Consider the following 15186-nt stretch of genomic DNA (forward strand, 5'->3'; position numbering starts at 1 on the left):
TTGTTCAATAACCTGATTTTTTTAACTTGACATATAGTATGCATATTTCCACCTTAATAAATATATTAAGTTATATCGGTGTGCCCATTTCCTGTTATCTGACATTGTTTACAATTTTCAGCTATCAAGCAGTGCTATGGCAAATCTCGCAAGTGCCTTACTAGTTCCTAAGGGTACATTTTATACTTGGAATTGGTGGGTCAAGTTCCTGCACATTTTTAAACATGATACATGTTGCCAAATCACCTCCAGTGGTAAAATTCTTGGAGTTAATGTCCTTCATATTGCATTAGAAACAGTTGCCTGCAAAAGAGCTAAGTTATCATTGTCTCTGTTTCATAACTGTTATAGTCCCTCTGGCATTACATTTTTTTAAATGAGCATGTTATTGTGGGTTTTTTTTTGTGACTAGCTGAATTTATAACTAAGTAACAGTGCAATGAATTTTTCTTATCTGTCTCATAACCTTCTTAAATGATGGAAGAAGCATAGCTAAAAACATTCTTCACAAAGATAAATCTTGGGATAAGACTGGGTTATAGCTTCCTTAGCAGTTATCACTGTGTATCTTATGGTTGTTTTGTGAAGACGATAAAATGTATAGGGGATCATTTGTGACATGTCATCCTTCCTAGAGGTCTTGAGATATAAATTACCCACCTGAGGTTAGGAAATGTTATTCAGTCATTTAAAAAATAATTTATAGTTATTCTAATTTCTCTTTTTTTAATATCTTTATTGGAGTATAATTGCTTTATATGCTAATTTCTAATGCATTTTTCTGTAGAAAATGATACACAGTATCTCAGTCTGTTTGAGCTGCTACAACAAAAATACCATGGGTGGCTTAAACAACAAACATTAATTTCTCACAGTTCTGGAGGCTGGGAAGTCCAAGATGAAGGTGCTGGCATATTTGGTGTTTTGTGAGGGCCCACTTCCTGGCTTTTAGATGCTGACTTCTTCCTGTGTCCTTACAGGGCAGAAGGGAGGAGGGAGCCTTTGTCATTCATGAGGGCTCCACTCTCATGACCTAATCACCTCCCAAAGGCTCCACCTCCAAATACCATCACATAGGGGATTAGGTTTCAACATATTAATTTTGAGGGGACACATAATGTCTATAGCACACAGTGTAGTTGTCATCATAAATATAATTTTGAAGGCTTTCATTTACCATTATCACTTTCCCCATGTGTTTCCTTTCAGTTTTTTAATGAAAATGTTCATACATACAGAAATATTGGAAGAAGTACAGTGAACACTCATGGACTTGCCGACTGGGTTCTGCAGTTGCTAACATTTTGCCATATTTGCTTTATCTCTATAGTTAATACTTTTTTGAAATTATTTGAAAATAAGTTACAAATATCACACTTATCAACTAAATACTTCATTATGCATCTTCTAAGAGTAAAAACATTTTAAACAATATTCTTATTAATAACCACAATATCATTGTCATACTTAAAAGAGCTAGTAATTTCGTAATATCTACTATCTGGTCCATATTCAAATTTCCTCATTGTCCTAAGAATGTTTTTTTATAACTCTTGTTCTAAAAGATCTAATCTAAATAATCAAGGTTTATGTATTGTATTTAGTTATTTGGTTATATGGCTCTTTGGTCTCTTAATCTACAACAGTTCCTCCATCATCTTCCTTTTTTTTTTATATCATTGACTTGGAAATGTGTTGGCCAATCCAGAATATCAAGTACTCCCATTTTATATTTGTAAAACTTACTATTTTTAAAGCTGCATTTCAAGTACCCCATAATGAGATACATTCAGATATACCCTTTCCTTTGACTAAAATACCAGCCCTCTATTAATTTTAGGTGTGTGTTACTCAAAACAGATGCTTTTTAAGAAACTTATGTCTTTGTGTGATGCTGTGAGAATTTTTGATTATCGCATCTTGTGTGGCACTGAGCAGACTTAATGACCTGTCCTGAGCTATCTATGCTGAAAGGCAGCAGAATGACATGCAAACCATCTTGTCATCTTTTTAAATATTTTAGCTCAGTTCGGCAAGGCTACTGGCCAGAGAGGGAAAAATCTGTATCTGAAACGTTAAAGGAGAGCGATCTGTTTAAGTGAAGGTTTTGAAGAATAAAATAAAAATGAACTCATCTCTCCTGACTAGTGTTGGGTACATTTAACTAAACGAATGAGAATCACCTCTAGATAAAATGCACTCGTGATTATTTTTACTCATTTTTTCACTTGATTAAAGTGTGTACATAGTGGGTAAGGGATTCAACAGGAGGGGCTATGAACTAGCTGAAAACAGGCACCCAAAAATGGTACACACTGGGACTTCCCTGGCGGTCCAGGGGTTAAGACTCCAAGCTTCCAATGCAGGGGGCACGGGTTCAATACCTGGTCAGGGAACTAAGATCCCACATGCCGTGCGGCACGGCCGGGGGTCGGGGGGGGGAAAGGTGCATACTTAAGTAAACTTATCACAACCCAGATGCTGGTTCTCCAAAGGCTCAGAAATGTGATTTGGTCAGCATCCAGAGAACGGATCAGACATGGGTTCAAACCAGACACAGAGGGTTCCATTGGCAGGACCAGGGCATCCACTCTCTGAAGGGAGAGCTCTAGGGGAAGCCAACTTAAACCAGAAGTGTCCAGAAGGAAGTAAAAGTCAAGCAAGAGGAAACAGTTGTCTGCTTTGAGTGATTCATGACATGAAAATTTGTCAGACTGAAGCCTCATCACCCAACATGGAACGTGTACTACCAGGAATAAATAGGTTATTTTCATCTTGAGGCCCAAATGCTTCTGCTCTGGTCAGAGTCCGGATGGGCACCATCAGCGTCTAGCTCCTTGGAACTCCTCTCTCTCTGCCCAAGCGTATTGTCTCCTCTGCTCCACCCTGTATTTCTCCAGAAGGGCTGGATGACCACCATTTCCATTCCATGTTAGTAAATTATACTCACAGTCCGGTCCTGGCTTCTGGAGGAAACATCCTGATTTTCTTGATAAAATTTTGGCTACTTCTGATCTCCTTGGTCACTCATTTATAAATCATCTCTAGCAATCCAGGTATAGATGGGTACAAATCCATTTAGGGCTAATTTTGTTAATTAAACTCTCACTGACTAATTTCATTTTTCTTATATCCATGCTTCATTTCCCATCTTCTCTGTCACCTTCCTGTGCTGGCCCCATGGTGTTACTACTCCCCTCCATTTATTCTCCTCATGAGTAGACTCTTGGATTTTTAGAGGGCAGACTTGCATAAACTTAAGCCCAAGGCGAGGAAAACCATAAGCTTCAAGTCAAGCATTTTTATAGCTCCCAACCCCTTAAGTTTCTAAATACAATTCTATAGAATATTCACATAGGACATTCTAAATCTGACATTTCAAATACAAAATATGTCTTCAGTGAACCTGGCTGTGATGATAAGATATTCATTAACTGAGTTACCAAGTGCTTTTTCTCTTTCTGCATGAAACCAGATGAGACACACAAGGGTTAGAAAAACAGCTGTGCTCTTTATCTGACAGAGACCACAATTGACAGTGATGTAAAAACCAAACCTTTCTATGTCTGTGGGTCTATTTCTGTTAAATAAGTTCAGTTACCAAAGGGGAAGGGTTGGGGGGAGGGATTAATTAGGAGGATAGGATTAACATATACACACTACTATATATAAAATAGATAACCAACAAGGACCTAATGTGTAGCACAGGGAACTATACTCAATATTTTGTAATAACCTATATGTGAAAAGAATCTGAAAAAGAATATATATACACACACACACACACACACACACACACACACACTACATCACTGTGCTGCACACCTGAACCTAACACGACATTGTAAATCAACTATACTACAATTTAAAAAAAAAGGAAAAACAAAACCAAACCCCCAAACCTTTCTGAAGACCCCCTTTTACTCTTAACCTTGTTGTTTCCTCTTCATGTCAATCTTGGGGTCCTCTGGGCCCTGTAGCCTCTAGAACTTTGGAGATGGAGGAAAGGCCTGGAGGATATTTAGAGAGTCTACACTCTCTGAGACCTAGCCAGTTTCCTCCAAGGGGGATAGCTCTTGGTCTTTAGGAAGCAGTTCAGTTCTGAGCCATTTCAGCAAAGTTCTGGCTTCGTTATACAATGTAGAGAACAAACACATGGGGACTTTGGAAAGTTAAAGAGGCCCTGGACTAGAGCCTATCCTTTCAGATCTGAGAATTTGAGTCAACCTGACCTTATGGTAACTGGGAGGTCCGAAAGCAACCTTTGAGTAAATATCTAGTTACGCTTAGAAACCTGGCTAGAACCAACCAAACCAAGTGTAACCTGCATATGGATTGTAGTTCAGAGACCTGAAGGGAAGCTGAGGAACAGTGTCGTGGGTTGATGCCAAATCACAAAACCCAGTAGGTCACACTAAGAGCCATCGTTCTTAAGGGGATGTGCAGAGAGAATCCAGGTAACAAGCCAATGAAAGAATGTGCCCAAGAGTTAATATGATGGAGAGGGCCTGGTGAGCTTATGTTGACAAAGGGATAGTTTTAAAACATCTATTTTGCGGTATGTAATACAGAGCTGGAATAGCTCATAACCATGTACGTAGTAAGATATAAACCTATATTGAGAATAAAACATCACCCAGTAGTTGAAGTTCCTGTGTTCTCCTCTCTGATTGCATCTCTCAGAACTCCCCATGAATTTCCTTATATTTATACTCCAAATGTATGTGGTCCTAAATTAGATGTAATGTCTTTGAAAATTATTTCCTTCATGCATATGCTATTATCCTGCATGAATTCTTCTGCAACTTAAGTTTTTTCATTCAACATGTTTGTGAGAGAGGTTTAGGTTGATATGTGCAGCACTGGTTCATATTTGTTTTGCCGGCAATGCTTTTGTATGTGGTGGTCCTAATTTTGGGGAGGGAGGGAGGGCGGGAGGGCATGATGGAGCCATTTAAAGGACCTGTCCTGTTGTGGGCAGTCCAGACTGTGCTCTTAGAGTCCCAAAGCGGTGACCCATGGATCAAGGGTGGTAACGGGGGCTGGTAGAGGAAGCTCGTTATAATGGAAGAAGCAGAATTGACATAGAGAACCTGGAATCAACTAAATATAAGTACTCTTTGATGGTAATAAATACAATAAGTATTTCATAAATGCATGTTTACTGATTAAAAAGTGTTTTTTGAGTTAGGTACATCACTGTTTCAAAAATTAGACACTCTTACAAGTGCTCTGAGGAAAATGGCCTAATTTTCCTCTCCTTTGTTTTTTTCTACCTTCGCAGTGTTTTCTGGATTCTGTCCCAGCGGATCTGTTTCCTGCTCTGTAACTTTCTGGGTTAATGTTGAGCATCATTAGGGAAACTCAGCTGCCACCGGACTGTACACCACCACGAAGGCTTTGGAGATCTTTTCAGTTAAAAGAATAATGACTTTCTTGAAATGTAATCCCAGTGGAGCTTGTTTTCTGTGTTGCCTGGAAGAATCCCTACCTACCATCAGCAGTTCTTCAGAGACCTTGTAAAAGCCTCTCTACATCAAGCAACTGAGTGACTCTGGGTTGCTCAGGGAGACCTTAAGAATTGTGGATATCAATTCACCTGGAAGATTCAACCACTGCTACTCAGAGCTACTGCTGAAATACCATGTCTAAGAACTCGGAGTTCATCAACCTGTCATTTTTATTAGATCATGAGAAGGAGATGATCCTGGGAGTCCTAAAGAGAGATGAATATTTGAAAAAAGTAGAGGACAAGAGAATAAGGTAATGTTCTTTTATCTTGTCTGCCTTCCTTGACTGCTTTCTGTTTGTTTGAAGCAATTTAGATCAGAAATGGGGCAACTGCAACCACATTGGTGACAAGTGTTAGTCAGTGACTTCATAGATTGCAAGCAGTAGCACAAATATTAGAAAACATCTTTGGCACTTTATCGTTTATCTAGAAGGAAGGATGGGATTGAGCTGTAAATATCATGTTGATGAGAATGTCAATTTTCCAGTGACATCATAACTCATAGGTAAGTGGAAGGACTGCTCAGGTTTGAGTACCAGCTCTGGGATGTACTAGTTGTGTGACCTTGAACCAGTGACTCAACTTCTCCATGCCTTGGTTTCCTCATCAATAAAACAGGGATAATAGTAGCACTCATCTTATAGGGTTGTTGCAAAGATTAAGGAAGATAATGTGTAGTGCCTGGTACTTAAGTGCACAATAAATGTTAACTATTATTTATTTATAATGCCTTTCTTAGGTCAGTCTTAGTGGGAATTTGCCTTGACCAGAGCTGGGAGAGGAAGGGGATCTGGAAAGTGAAAAGTTCCCATTGTATCCCAGAAATCATCTGAATTTCTTGAAATAAGTTTCTGTGTGAGGAAAGTTGAGTAATGTGGGCAGAGTTGAGTTTCACATCAGTTGTAGGCAGGGTTAATATTTAGCTGGATCCCCAGGTGTGACCTCATCTGTCTTTCAGCCAGTATCCATTCTGATTGGTTACATGATCTGTTCCAAATGATCGGAGCATCGTTCTGATTGGTTGCCACATTCATTCTGTTTGGTTGCTGCCTGTCCTGTCCTGCTTGTTAAATATATTTGGTTATTATGTCTCACCTCTGAGTAGAGGAGCAAAGATAAACAGAGTTCCCTCCTCAGTCACTGCCTACTACTGTGCAACATGTAGCTTTTGTACATCGCGTGTCTACCAAAACTGCAATCAGAAGCTTATGTTTATTTTACTTGAGGAGAAAATTCATCATAAGATTATCTTCACATGTTGCAAAAATATTTAATGTGCCTAAAGGAACTAGGATCCTTAGAATTGGAAAGATATTGAAATATTCTTGATTGATACTTATTTCATAGAGAAGAGCTCAGAATTTTTATTTCCGTCATTTCAAGGTATTCTGCCAATCTTAAACAAAGGCTTTGATTAAAATTATTGCACTTTCTCTGTGCTTAGAATTCAGGTGGCAATGAAATGCAGTTAATGATTTTCAAGAAATCAGTAACATTTTTGGCATTGGTAGTCCAGTCATGAAAAGTGGCTAAATTTTCTAATGCGCTGCAAAAAGTTATATTGTTTATGGGGGGCAAGGTACAAAGCAATTATTGATAACATTCTCGGGGGGAATTCAAAATCACCCTGTTTAGGAAAAAACAATTTAATAACCAGATCCCTGGAAAGACTGAAGTACAATGAACAGGACTTTGTTCAGAATATTTGTTCCTGTCATTCTCAATAACTGTTAGTAATAATCTGTTACACTCCTTCTTCCTTTTTCTCTATCTTCCCTTGCCTTCTTTCCTTATTTTCGGTAACAATTGTGTCATATACAACAGAGCTATCAAGAATAAAGCTGTTGATTTCCTGGCTCTTTAAACATTTAGAGGATAGCAGAAGAAAGGCTTTTTACAGATCGAAGAGATACTTTTATAGAAAATAGATTTTTTTTGAAAGGGGCAATGTCTTGTTCCCTTCTTTAATAACAACACTGGCTAATATTTAGCTCGTCCAGTTTTTTTCTGCACTAACTGTGTTAGATGCGTTGTCTCGTTTTGTTCTGAGCTACCAAGACAGGAGCCCAGGCCAAATGACTCAAGGCTCTGCCACTATTCACAGCTTCCTGTACTGAGAAGCCACGCCAACATGGGTGGCATGGGTTTAGAGTGCGTTGCTGTTGAATCACCCATCTATGTTTGTTGATTCAAATCTTAGTTACACCATGAAGTCTTTGTGTCACTTTAGACTAGTTGCCTCCATAGATCTACATTCCTCATTTGACAAAACAGAAATAATAACATTAGCTACCTCATTAGGCTGTTGTAAGGATTAAATAAGCTAATATTACCAAGAGCTTAGAACAAGGCTGGCCTACAGTAAGCACTTAATAATCGCTGGCTAACATCATTAGGCTTATCATTGGTTTGTGTTGCCCTTGGTTTATGAGTTGTTGTGAATACCATCAGTGCTCCACTCCGATCCTTTTGAGCCCCTTTGTTGGATCTGTGCTCTCATCTCCCAGTTTCCACGTGCTTTACTTCTAAAGACTGGCACCTACTACCTTCTTTAGAGGACTACCTTTGGGTGGCTGGAGTTGCCCATAGGCGTAGAGAGCCACAAATGCCAGATAAACTTGAGTTTCTGTCCCTACTGGGCCACCCCGGGCCAGTGGCTGATGGGTACAGAAACCCTTGCCTCAAGGCAAGACAGACTCGACAGTGCAACTTCTGCTTCAGAGCTCCCCATGGGATCATGCTGAGACTGGCCTTCAGGTAAAAATCACAGTCTTCCTTAGTCCCCCCTCTCTTCCCTTTCCTGCCTCCCCTACTCCCTTACACATTCCTCCTGAGAGCACTTCATAAATCACTTGCACAGGTATCTACATCTCTGAGCTTCTCAAAAGCCCAACCAGGAGATTTGTCAGACCAGTCAGTGAACTTAGTCTGTTTTCCTTGATATCATCCAAAATCATCAACACAAAGAACTTATGGTGTAGCAGATTTTACTGCAACTGTAAACATTCGTGCTAGCTATTACAACCATTGTTTTCACTATGCTACAGAGGTGTAGGTTGATATTTTGTGGGAGTCTGGAGGAATAAGTAACTTATTATGGGTAAGATAGAAATGGAAGGAATGGTTTCATAGAAGAGCTAACATTTGAGCGTAGCCTTGAAATGGGAAAAGGATTTTGACATTGGCAAGTATAGATCAACTGTGTTTCAGCTGTTTACCATGACCCACAAATTTGCCTTCAGATTCTGCTAGTAAGTTTCAGAAGGAAGTGGAAGCCAAAGAAAATTTTTAAGAATTATGATGATTACTAAGAAGAAACTGATCTGGAAAGTTAGTACATTGGAGTTTGGGAAGCAGTGGATTTCTTGTTTGTTTGTATATTTATTTGCTTGAGTAGGTTGTCCTTAGAGATAAGGAAAAATATAACAATGAAAGAGTGTAAAAATGGCATTGAATCAACATTTTAGGCCTGTCGCCCAACTGTGCTCCACAGTCCGTATAGCCACTGAAGTGTGTGGCATTAAATAAGGTGGTGAAGCCGAATCTGGCCTCTGTACTCCGACACCTAATTAAATTGCGGAGACAGAGTTTTGGGTGAGGTAGAAAAGAATAGCTTTATTGCAAAGGGGGCCACAATGGGCTAATGCCCTCAAAACTGTGTGTCCCAATGCAGGGGGTGAGGGTAGGGGGTTTGTGAGGAGTTTTATAATCAGGGGGGCGGGGTTGCTGATAAGGAGCAGGGTGCGTGCAGGGCCTGCATTCCTTCAATCCAGAGATCATCTGGAGTCAGGTGATGATGGGTGAACTGTGACCTTCTCTGGAATGAAGAGTGCTTCATCAAGTAGTTAACATCTTCCATTTGGTGGGGTTTTTAGTTCTGCAGAAGAGCTCAAAGATATTGTTATGTGTATCCCTTGATGGGGAACCAGGACCCTGCCCCAAGGCTGCACTATTGTTTCTTGGCTGCTCCTCCCTTGTCTCTGCATCCCCCTCCCTTCCCTGATTAGCAACTGTTTGAAAGGCTTTCCGTGCCCAGGAGCCCCACGGGGTCCTGCTCCTGCTCGGTTTCAGTGGGACTGACCTCTAGGTCCTTCTAAAGGTGCTCTGCACCCAAAGGCACATGAAAAGTCTGATAATTACCTCCAGGCATGAATTGTAGGCTGGGAAGAGACATTTGCCAACTACCAGAGCATTTTAGGTTGATCCAAGAGGCTCAAATATATTTATTCTTCTCCTTCCGACTAAGAAGGAAGAAGAGGTAGGAGATATCTAGACACAGGTTTCAACTATTAGAAAGTAAGTTTGTAAAATATTCTCTGTGAAGAACAAATCACTTAGCTGTATTGATGGCTTTAATGCAATGAAGGAAGAGGGAAGAACTGAGGCAAAGAAAATTGAGCTATCAACAGTAATTGCAAATGGAAAAAAATACCGACCATTTGGAACCACGAAATAAAAATCTTTATTGATCATTTTGTTCCTTAGGTTTTTCTAACTTTGGAAGAACTCAGCCTAACAAATATGAATACATGCTGCATAGTATCTACTCCAAAAAAAAACCTCATTAAAAAATTCTTACCCTACTTGATCTTTCACACCTAAAAACAAATACTGTTCAATGTCTACTTTGTGGTATTGGCCTATATATAGGAAATCTTCAACTTATAAGTGACTGTGTTACCGAGTCCAAGCTCACTCTGCTCGCCGCACAACAGGCCAATAAATCGGGAGACGAGGTGTTGAGGCAAGGAAGACGACTTTATTCGGAAAGCTGGGCATCCGAGAAGATGGCAGACTAATGTCCCGGAGTACCATCTTATCGGGGTCTGGATGCCAGTTTCTTTTATAGAACAGAGAGGGGGAGGAGGTGAGGAAGTAATGTAAAAAGGCCATAAGTCTTACAAAACATCTCCTGATTTGGCCAGCCTCAGAGAGGGGATGTGTTTTTTTTGCGTGTGTTCGATTTATTTATTTATTTATTTATTTTTGGCTGTGTTTGTTGGGTTTTCGTTTCTGTGCAAGGGCTTTCTCTAGTTGTGGCAAGCGGGGGCCACTCTTCATCACGATGTGCGGGCCTCTCACTATCGCGGCCTCTCGTTGCGGAGCACAGGCTCCAGATGCACAGGCTCAGTAGTTGTGGTGCACGGGCCTACTTGCTCTGTGGCATGTGGGATCTTCCCAGACCAGGGCTCGAACCCGTGTCCCCTGCATTAGCAGGCAGATTCTTAACCACTGTGCCACCAGGGAAGCCCCCGGGGGATGTGTTTATTTCTTCTTTCTTGCACCCATTCACAGGTGAGCAGGGTCAGAATGTTTCCCTGTGAGCTGAACAAAGGCACTTTAGTTTAACATTCAGGCAGAGGGGCAGGGTTCCCCAAGGGAGGCCATTATGTATGCTAATAGCTATAGGCAACATCCTTTTGGTGATTATAGTAACAAAAAGCAAGGGAGAGCAAAGGTTAAAGTAGAAGAAACAGATCCAGCACGGAGTCAGATTTTGTTCTTCCCTGTTACAACTTCATTTCAGCAGTTCATTTGTGGGCTATATTGTCACCTAGAGGCTGTCATTTCCATTTAGCCACAATGCAGGAAAACATTATCTGGCCTTATGTTCTGTTTGGCACCTATTCTTGGACTTGTCTCAGTGGTGAACTTTATTGGTTGTCTTACTGCGTACATTTCTCTTTTCTTCATCCCTACCCCAAAACTCAGTTTTGCTCAGCTCCAGCAGTGGATTTTTTAGGACGGTCATCCCTTGACTGGGATTCCTCTGCCAATTATTATTGGTCTGGTGGTGGACATGAGACCAAAGATGACCCACTCAGACATATATAGCCTGAATTTATGGAAGGTTCTCTTTCTCACTGGATGGGTTCAGTGACCCATGTCATCCTGGTTGCTGCTGAGTATAAAAGCCAGCACAATGATGAAGCGGAGCCAAAAGATTGGCAGAGAATTGTTGTCAGCACCCTGATATACTAGAACCTGCCACACTTCTGGCCTTATTCTTTAAGCAATATAATATATTTCAGTGTTATTTATAGCAGTTTGGATCAGATTTTCTGTTACGTGAAGCCAAGAGCATCCTACAATCCCCAGAACTCAAGAGTAATCAACATTTGTTGAGCATGTTCTATGAACCAAGCACTCTGTATTCATTGTTAGAATAATGCAGGTGAGCAGAGACACAATCTTAATGCTTGTTGGGTCCATAAACATAAAACAGTTTGCAGTCATGGATCAGGCTTTATCTATGGTCTAAACCAAGGGTCAGCAAACTTTCTGTAAAGGGCCAGATAGAGAATGTTTCACGCTCTACAGGGCATATGCTCTCTGTTGTGACTATTTCACTCGGCCATTGCAAGGTGAAAGAAGCAATAGACAATATGTAAACCATTGGATGTGGCTGTGTTCCAATAAAGCTTTATTTATAAAAACAGGCAGTGGGCTGGATTTGGCCCAAGGGCTGTAGTTTGCTGACCTTTGGTGTTGAAAACAGCAACTTGGTAAATTCTAGCCTTGGGAATAGCTGCATACACCTGAAAGCTTGATAAGCCATCTTGGGGAGAAGCAGGACATTTATAGCCTAAGAGAGAAGATGGAGTTTGACTAGAAGCCGTCAGCTATCAGAGGTAGAACATGGGCTTCTGTCTGGGAGGTTAGATGATTTCACAGGGTCCTTCCATCTCTAGGAGATTTTGATGCCTCACGCAATTTGTAGTGGCTCTTGTGCTGGACAGCTTCAATGTGTTTCATTGCCTCTGTAGAAGAACAACATAATGAATCTGGAGGTATAGAAAATAGCAAGAAATAGCAGGAGATTCTGCACAATTGCAAGGGACAGATTACAACTCCATTTCCCCAATGAGGTAAGAAGTATTAATTTCCCTATTTATAGGTGGGGGAACTGAAGTGCAAAGTTAAATAACTCATCCCAGATCGCACAGCTAGTAAGTAAGTAGCAGAACTGTGATTTGCATTCCCCACAGTCTGGCCCCAGAGCTCACGCTCCACTCTTAGGTCACTTTTAACTTCTGAGTGATATATCTGACCTCTCAGGGGGGCTAGAATAAAAGAGGTGTCAAACTCTCCAGTGCCTCCCTCACGCCGGAGAATGGATTACTCAATTCACAAATGGATACTCATTTAATCCTCATGTCATCCCTGAGGTGTATGTACTATTATAATGTAGTATAGCTGTGGCAACTGAACCTTAGATTAAATAATTTGCCCAACTGATAAAGATCAGAGCCGAGATTCTCTCATTCCATATTGCTTCCTTTTCCTCTGTGCTGGGATGCTTATGCGGTAATTGCGCCTATTCCGACCCTGTTGAAAGCCTACAGCTTTACTAATAGCTGTCAGAGAAATGGAACAAAACAGAAAACATTTCTTTAGCCTGGTATTTACTGAAAGCTCTGACCTGTAAGCTGTATAACATTATCCAAAGTTACTATGACTTTTATTGAAGCGTTGCTCTCACACAATAAAAACTGACAAGAGTTCCTTATGTTGTTCTACCCTTTATGCTGACTGAGAACCAAAGTGCAAGCGTATAATGATTTGTTCCACACAGCTAGCCCAGCTGAGACGGGCCACCAAGCAAACCAGAGGTTAGTATCATCAAGAGACCACAGAGATCAGCTTGGGAACTGCCATCCACCTTATGGCTTTGTCTTTGGATTTGATTCCATCATTTCACAGCAGGATGGGGGAAGAAAGAGAAGGAGGGAGAAACAAAAGGGGAAAGTGCATTTAAATTGGCTGTTTGGAATCCTGCAGATAAGCTAAATATTTGGTTCAAATGGATTTGAAGCGATTTCAAGAATTATCCATTCACCCGGGAAGTAAGGGCGACCAACAAGTGCCAAAAACAATATCTTAATACCCTACAAATGTTTGATCTGTGGGGCTGTTTTTTCAAATCTTATCACTGCCACCAAGAACAGAATTGGTTTGACCTTCTCAAGAGCGTAGACTGACTGTCCCCATAAAACACCAGGAGAACTATTGGAGTGGACTTCTAGTTTGGTAAACGTCTTGTTTTAATCCTAATAGAATTGCCACAAAGCTTCTTAATGGATTAACAGAACCTCCCAGCATGAACATCGTTGTTCTCAAATGGAACCCAAACTCTTAATGAGTCACAGAGATCTGGAAAAAAAAAAATCTGGCTCTGCCTTAAACAAATTTAAAACCTTAGGGGTTTTCCCACTAAAGACCTTACTAATTTCAATATATATACACATATAGGGAAACTAACTTAAAATTTGATTTACAGGATTTTCCTTCAAGTAATTCTTATTGTTAAGTCTTATCATAGGCACAGGGTCACAAATACCTGGTATTTGGTGACATTTTAAACCCTAGATTGTCTAAATAATTAAACTTATACTTGCCAGACTGTTTTTTTTTTGTTTGAAATAATATGGTCATCATAGTCATGAGCAAAATTGTTACCTATGTAGAGTTTGTGTGTGTATATATGCAATATGTGTGTGTGTGTGTGTGTGTGTGTGTATACACACACACACAGTTGACCCTTGAACAATGCGTGGGTTAGGGGCACTCACCCTTTGTGCAGTCAAAAATCAGAGTATAACTTACAGTTGGCCCTCTGTATCCATGGTTCTGTATCCAAGGATTCAACTAACTGCAGATCACGTAATACTGTAGTATTTACTATTGAAAAAAATCCACATATAAGTGGCCCCATGCAGTTCAAACCCGTGTTGTTCAAGAGTCAGCTGTATATATCTCTTTGATTCTCCGAATTCCCCTTTCATTATCCTTTTCTTTCCTTGTGTACTGTCTCTAGCCAGAATCGGTGTAGAGGACATTACCCCTAGGCAGCAGGGATTCATTTGCACTCACATTCAGGAAACTACCATTCCCTTTTACTGTAAATTGAAGAAACACAGAACTATAAAGCCCATGTAATCTACAGCATGGCTGAATGTCTGTAGGGTAGGATGTCAGGGCTGAGAGAGTGAATGAAGACTCATCTCCCAAAGTTAGGTCAGTTCATAAGGGAAGATCTAACTAAGCTAATACCAACTGTATCCCTGGGGAAATGGGCATTTTATTTCTAAGGAAATATAAGTGAACTCTTCACTAACAAAAATGTTACCTCGGGCTTCCCTGGTGGTGCAGTGGTTAAGAATCCACCTGCCAATGCAGGGGACACGGGTTCGAGCCCTGGTCCGGGAAGATCCCACAGACCGCGGAACAACTAAGTCCGTGCGCCACAACTACTGAGCCTGCGCTCTAGAGCCTTCGAGCCACAGCTACTGGAGCCCGAGTGCCTTGAGCCCGTGCTCCGCAGCAAGAGAAGACACCGCAGTGAGAAGCCCACGCACAGCAGCGAAGAGTAGCCCCTGCTCGCCACAATTAGAGAAAGCCCGCGCACAGCAGCGAAGACCCAACGCAGCCATAAATAAATAGATAGATAGATAGATAGATAGTTACCTCTAACATTTTAGATTTCAGGAATATGACCATTTTATATCAACAGTTTATCTGAAGGTTCCTATAGTAATAGGAGTTAGGGTTTAATTGATTTAACTGTGTAATAAGATTAGGCTGACATGCATTTAATAATTTTTCTAATCATTATTTCATTGCAGAGTAATTAAGCATAACTGGTAAACATTTCATGCAAATATCTAAAATTG

At 40.6% G+C, this 15186-nt stretch overlaps 1 protein-coding gene across 13 annotated transcripts in view; it reads left to right on the forward strand.

Annotated features, from left to right (window-relative positions):
• Window positions 1–15186, forward strand: part of SYTL5 (synaptotagmin like 5) — a 247856-nt gene that overhangs the window by 103924 nt on the left and 128746 nt on the right. For all 13 annotated transcript variants that reach the window (XM_057537778.1, XM_057537780.1, XM_057537776.1 and 10 more), the window contains one exon: window positions 5285–5763. In XM_057537778.1, the coding sequence (XP_057393761.1) occupies window positions 5645–5763 (119 nt within the window). In that variant the 5' untranslated portion in view covers window positions 5285–5644. The remainder of the gene's footprint in view (window positions 1–5284; window positions 5764–15186) is intronic.

The sequence above is a fragment of the Balaenoptera acutorostrata genome, chromosome X, assembly GCF_949987535.1.
Source record: "Balaenoptera acutorostrata chromosome X, mBalAcu1.1, whole genome shotgun sequence".
NCBI classification, from domain to species: Eukaryota; Metazoa; Chordata; class Mammalia; order Artiodactyla; family Balaenopteridae; genus Balaenoptera; species Balaenoptera acutorostrata.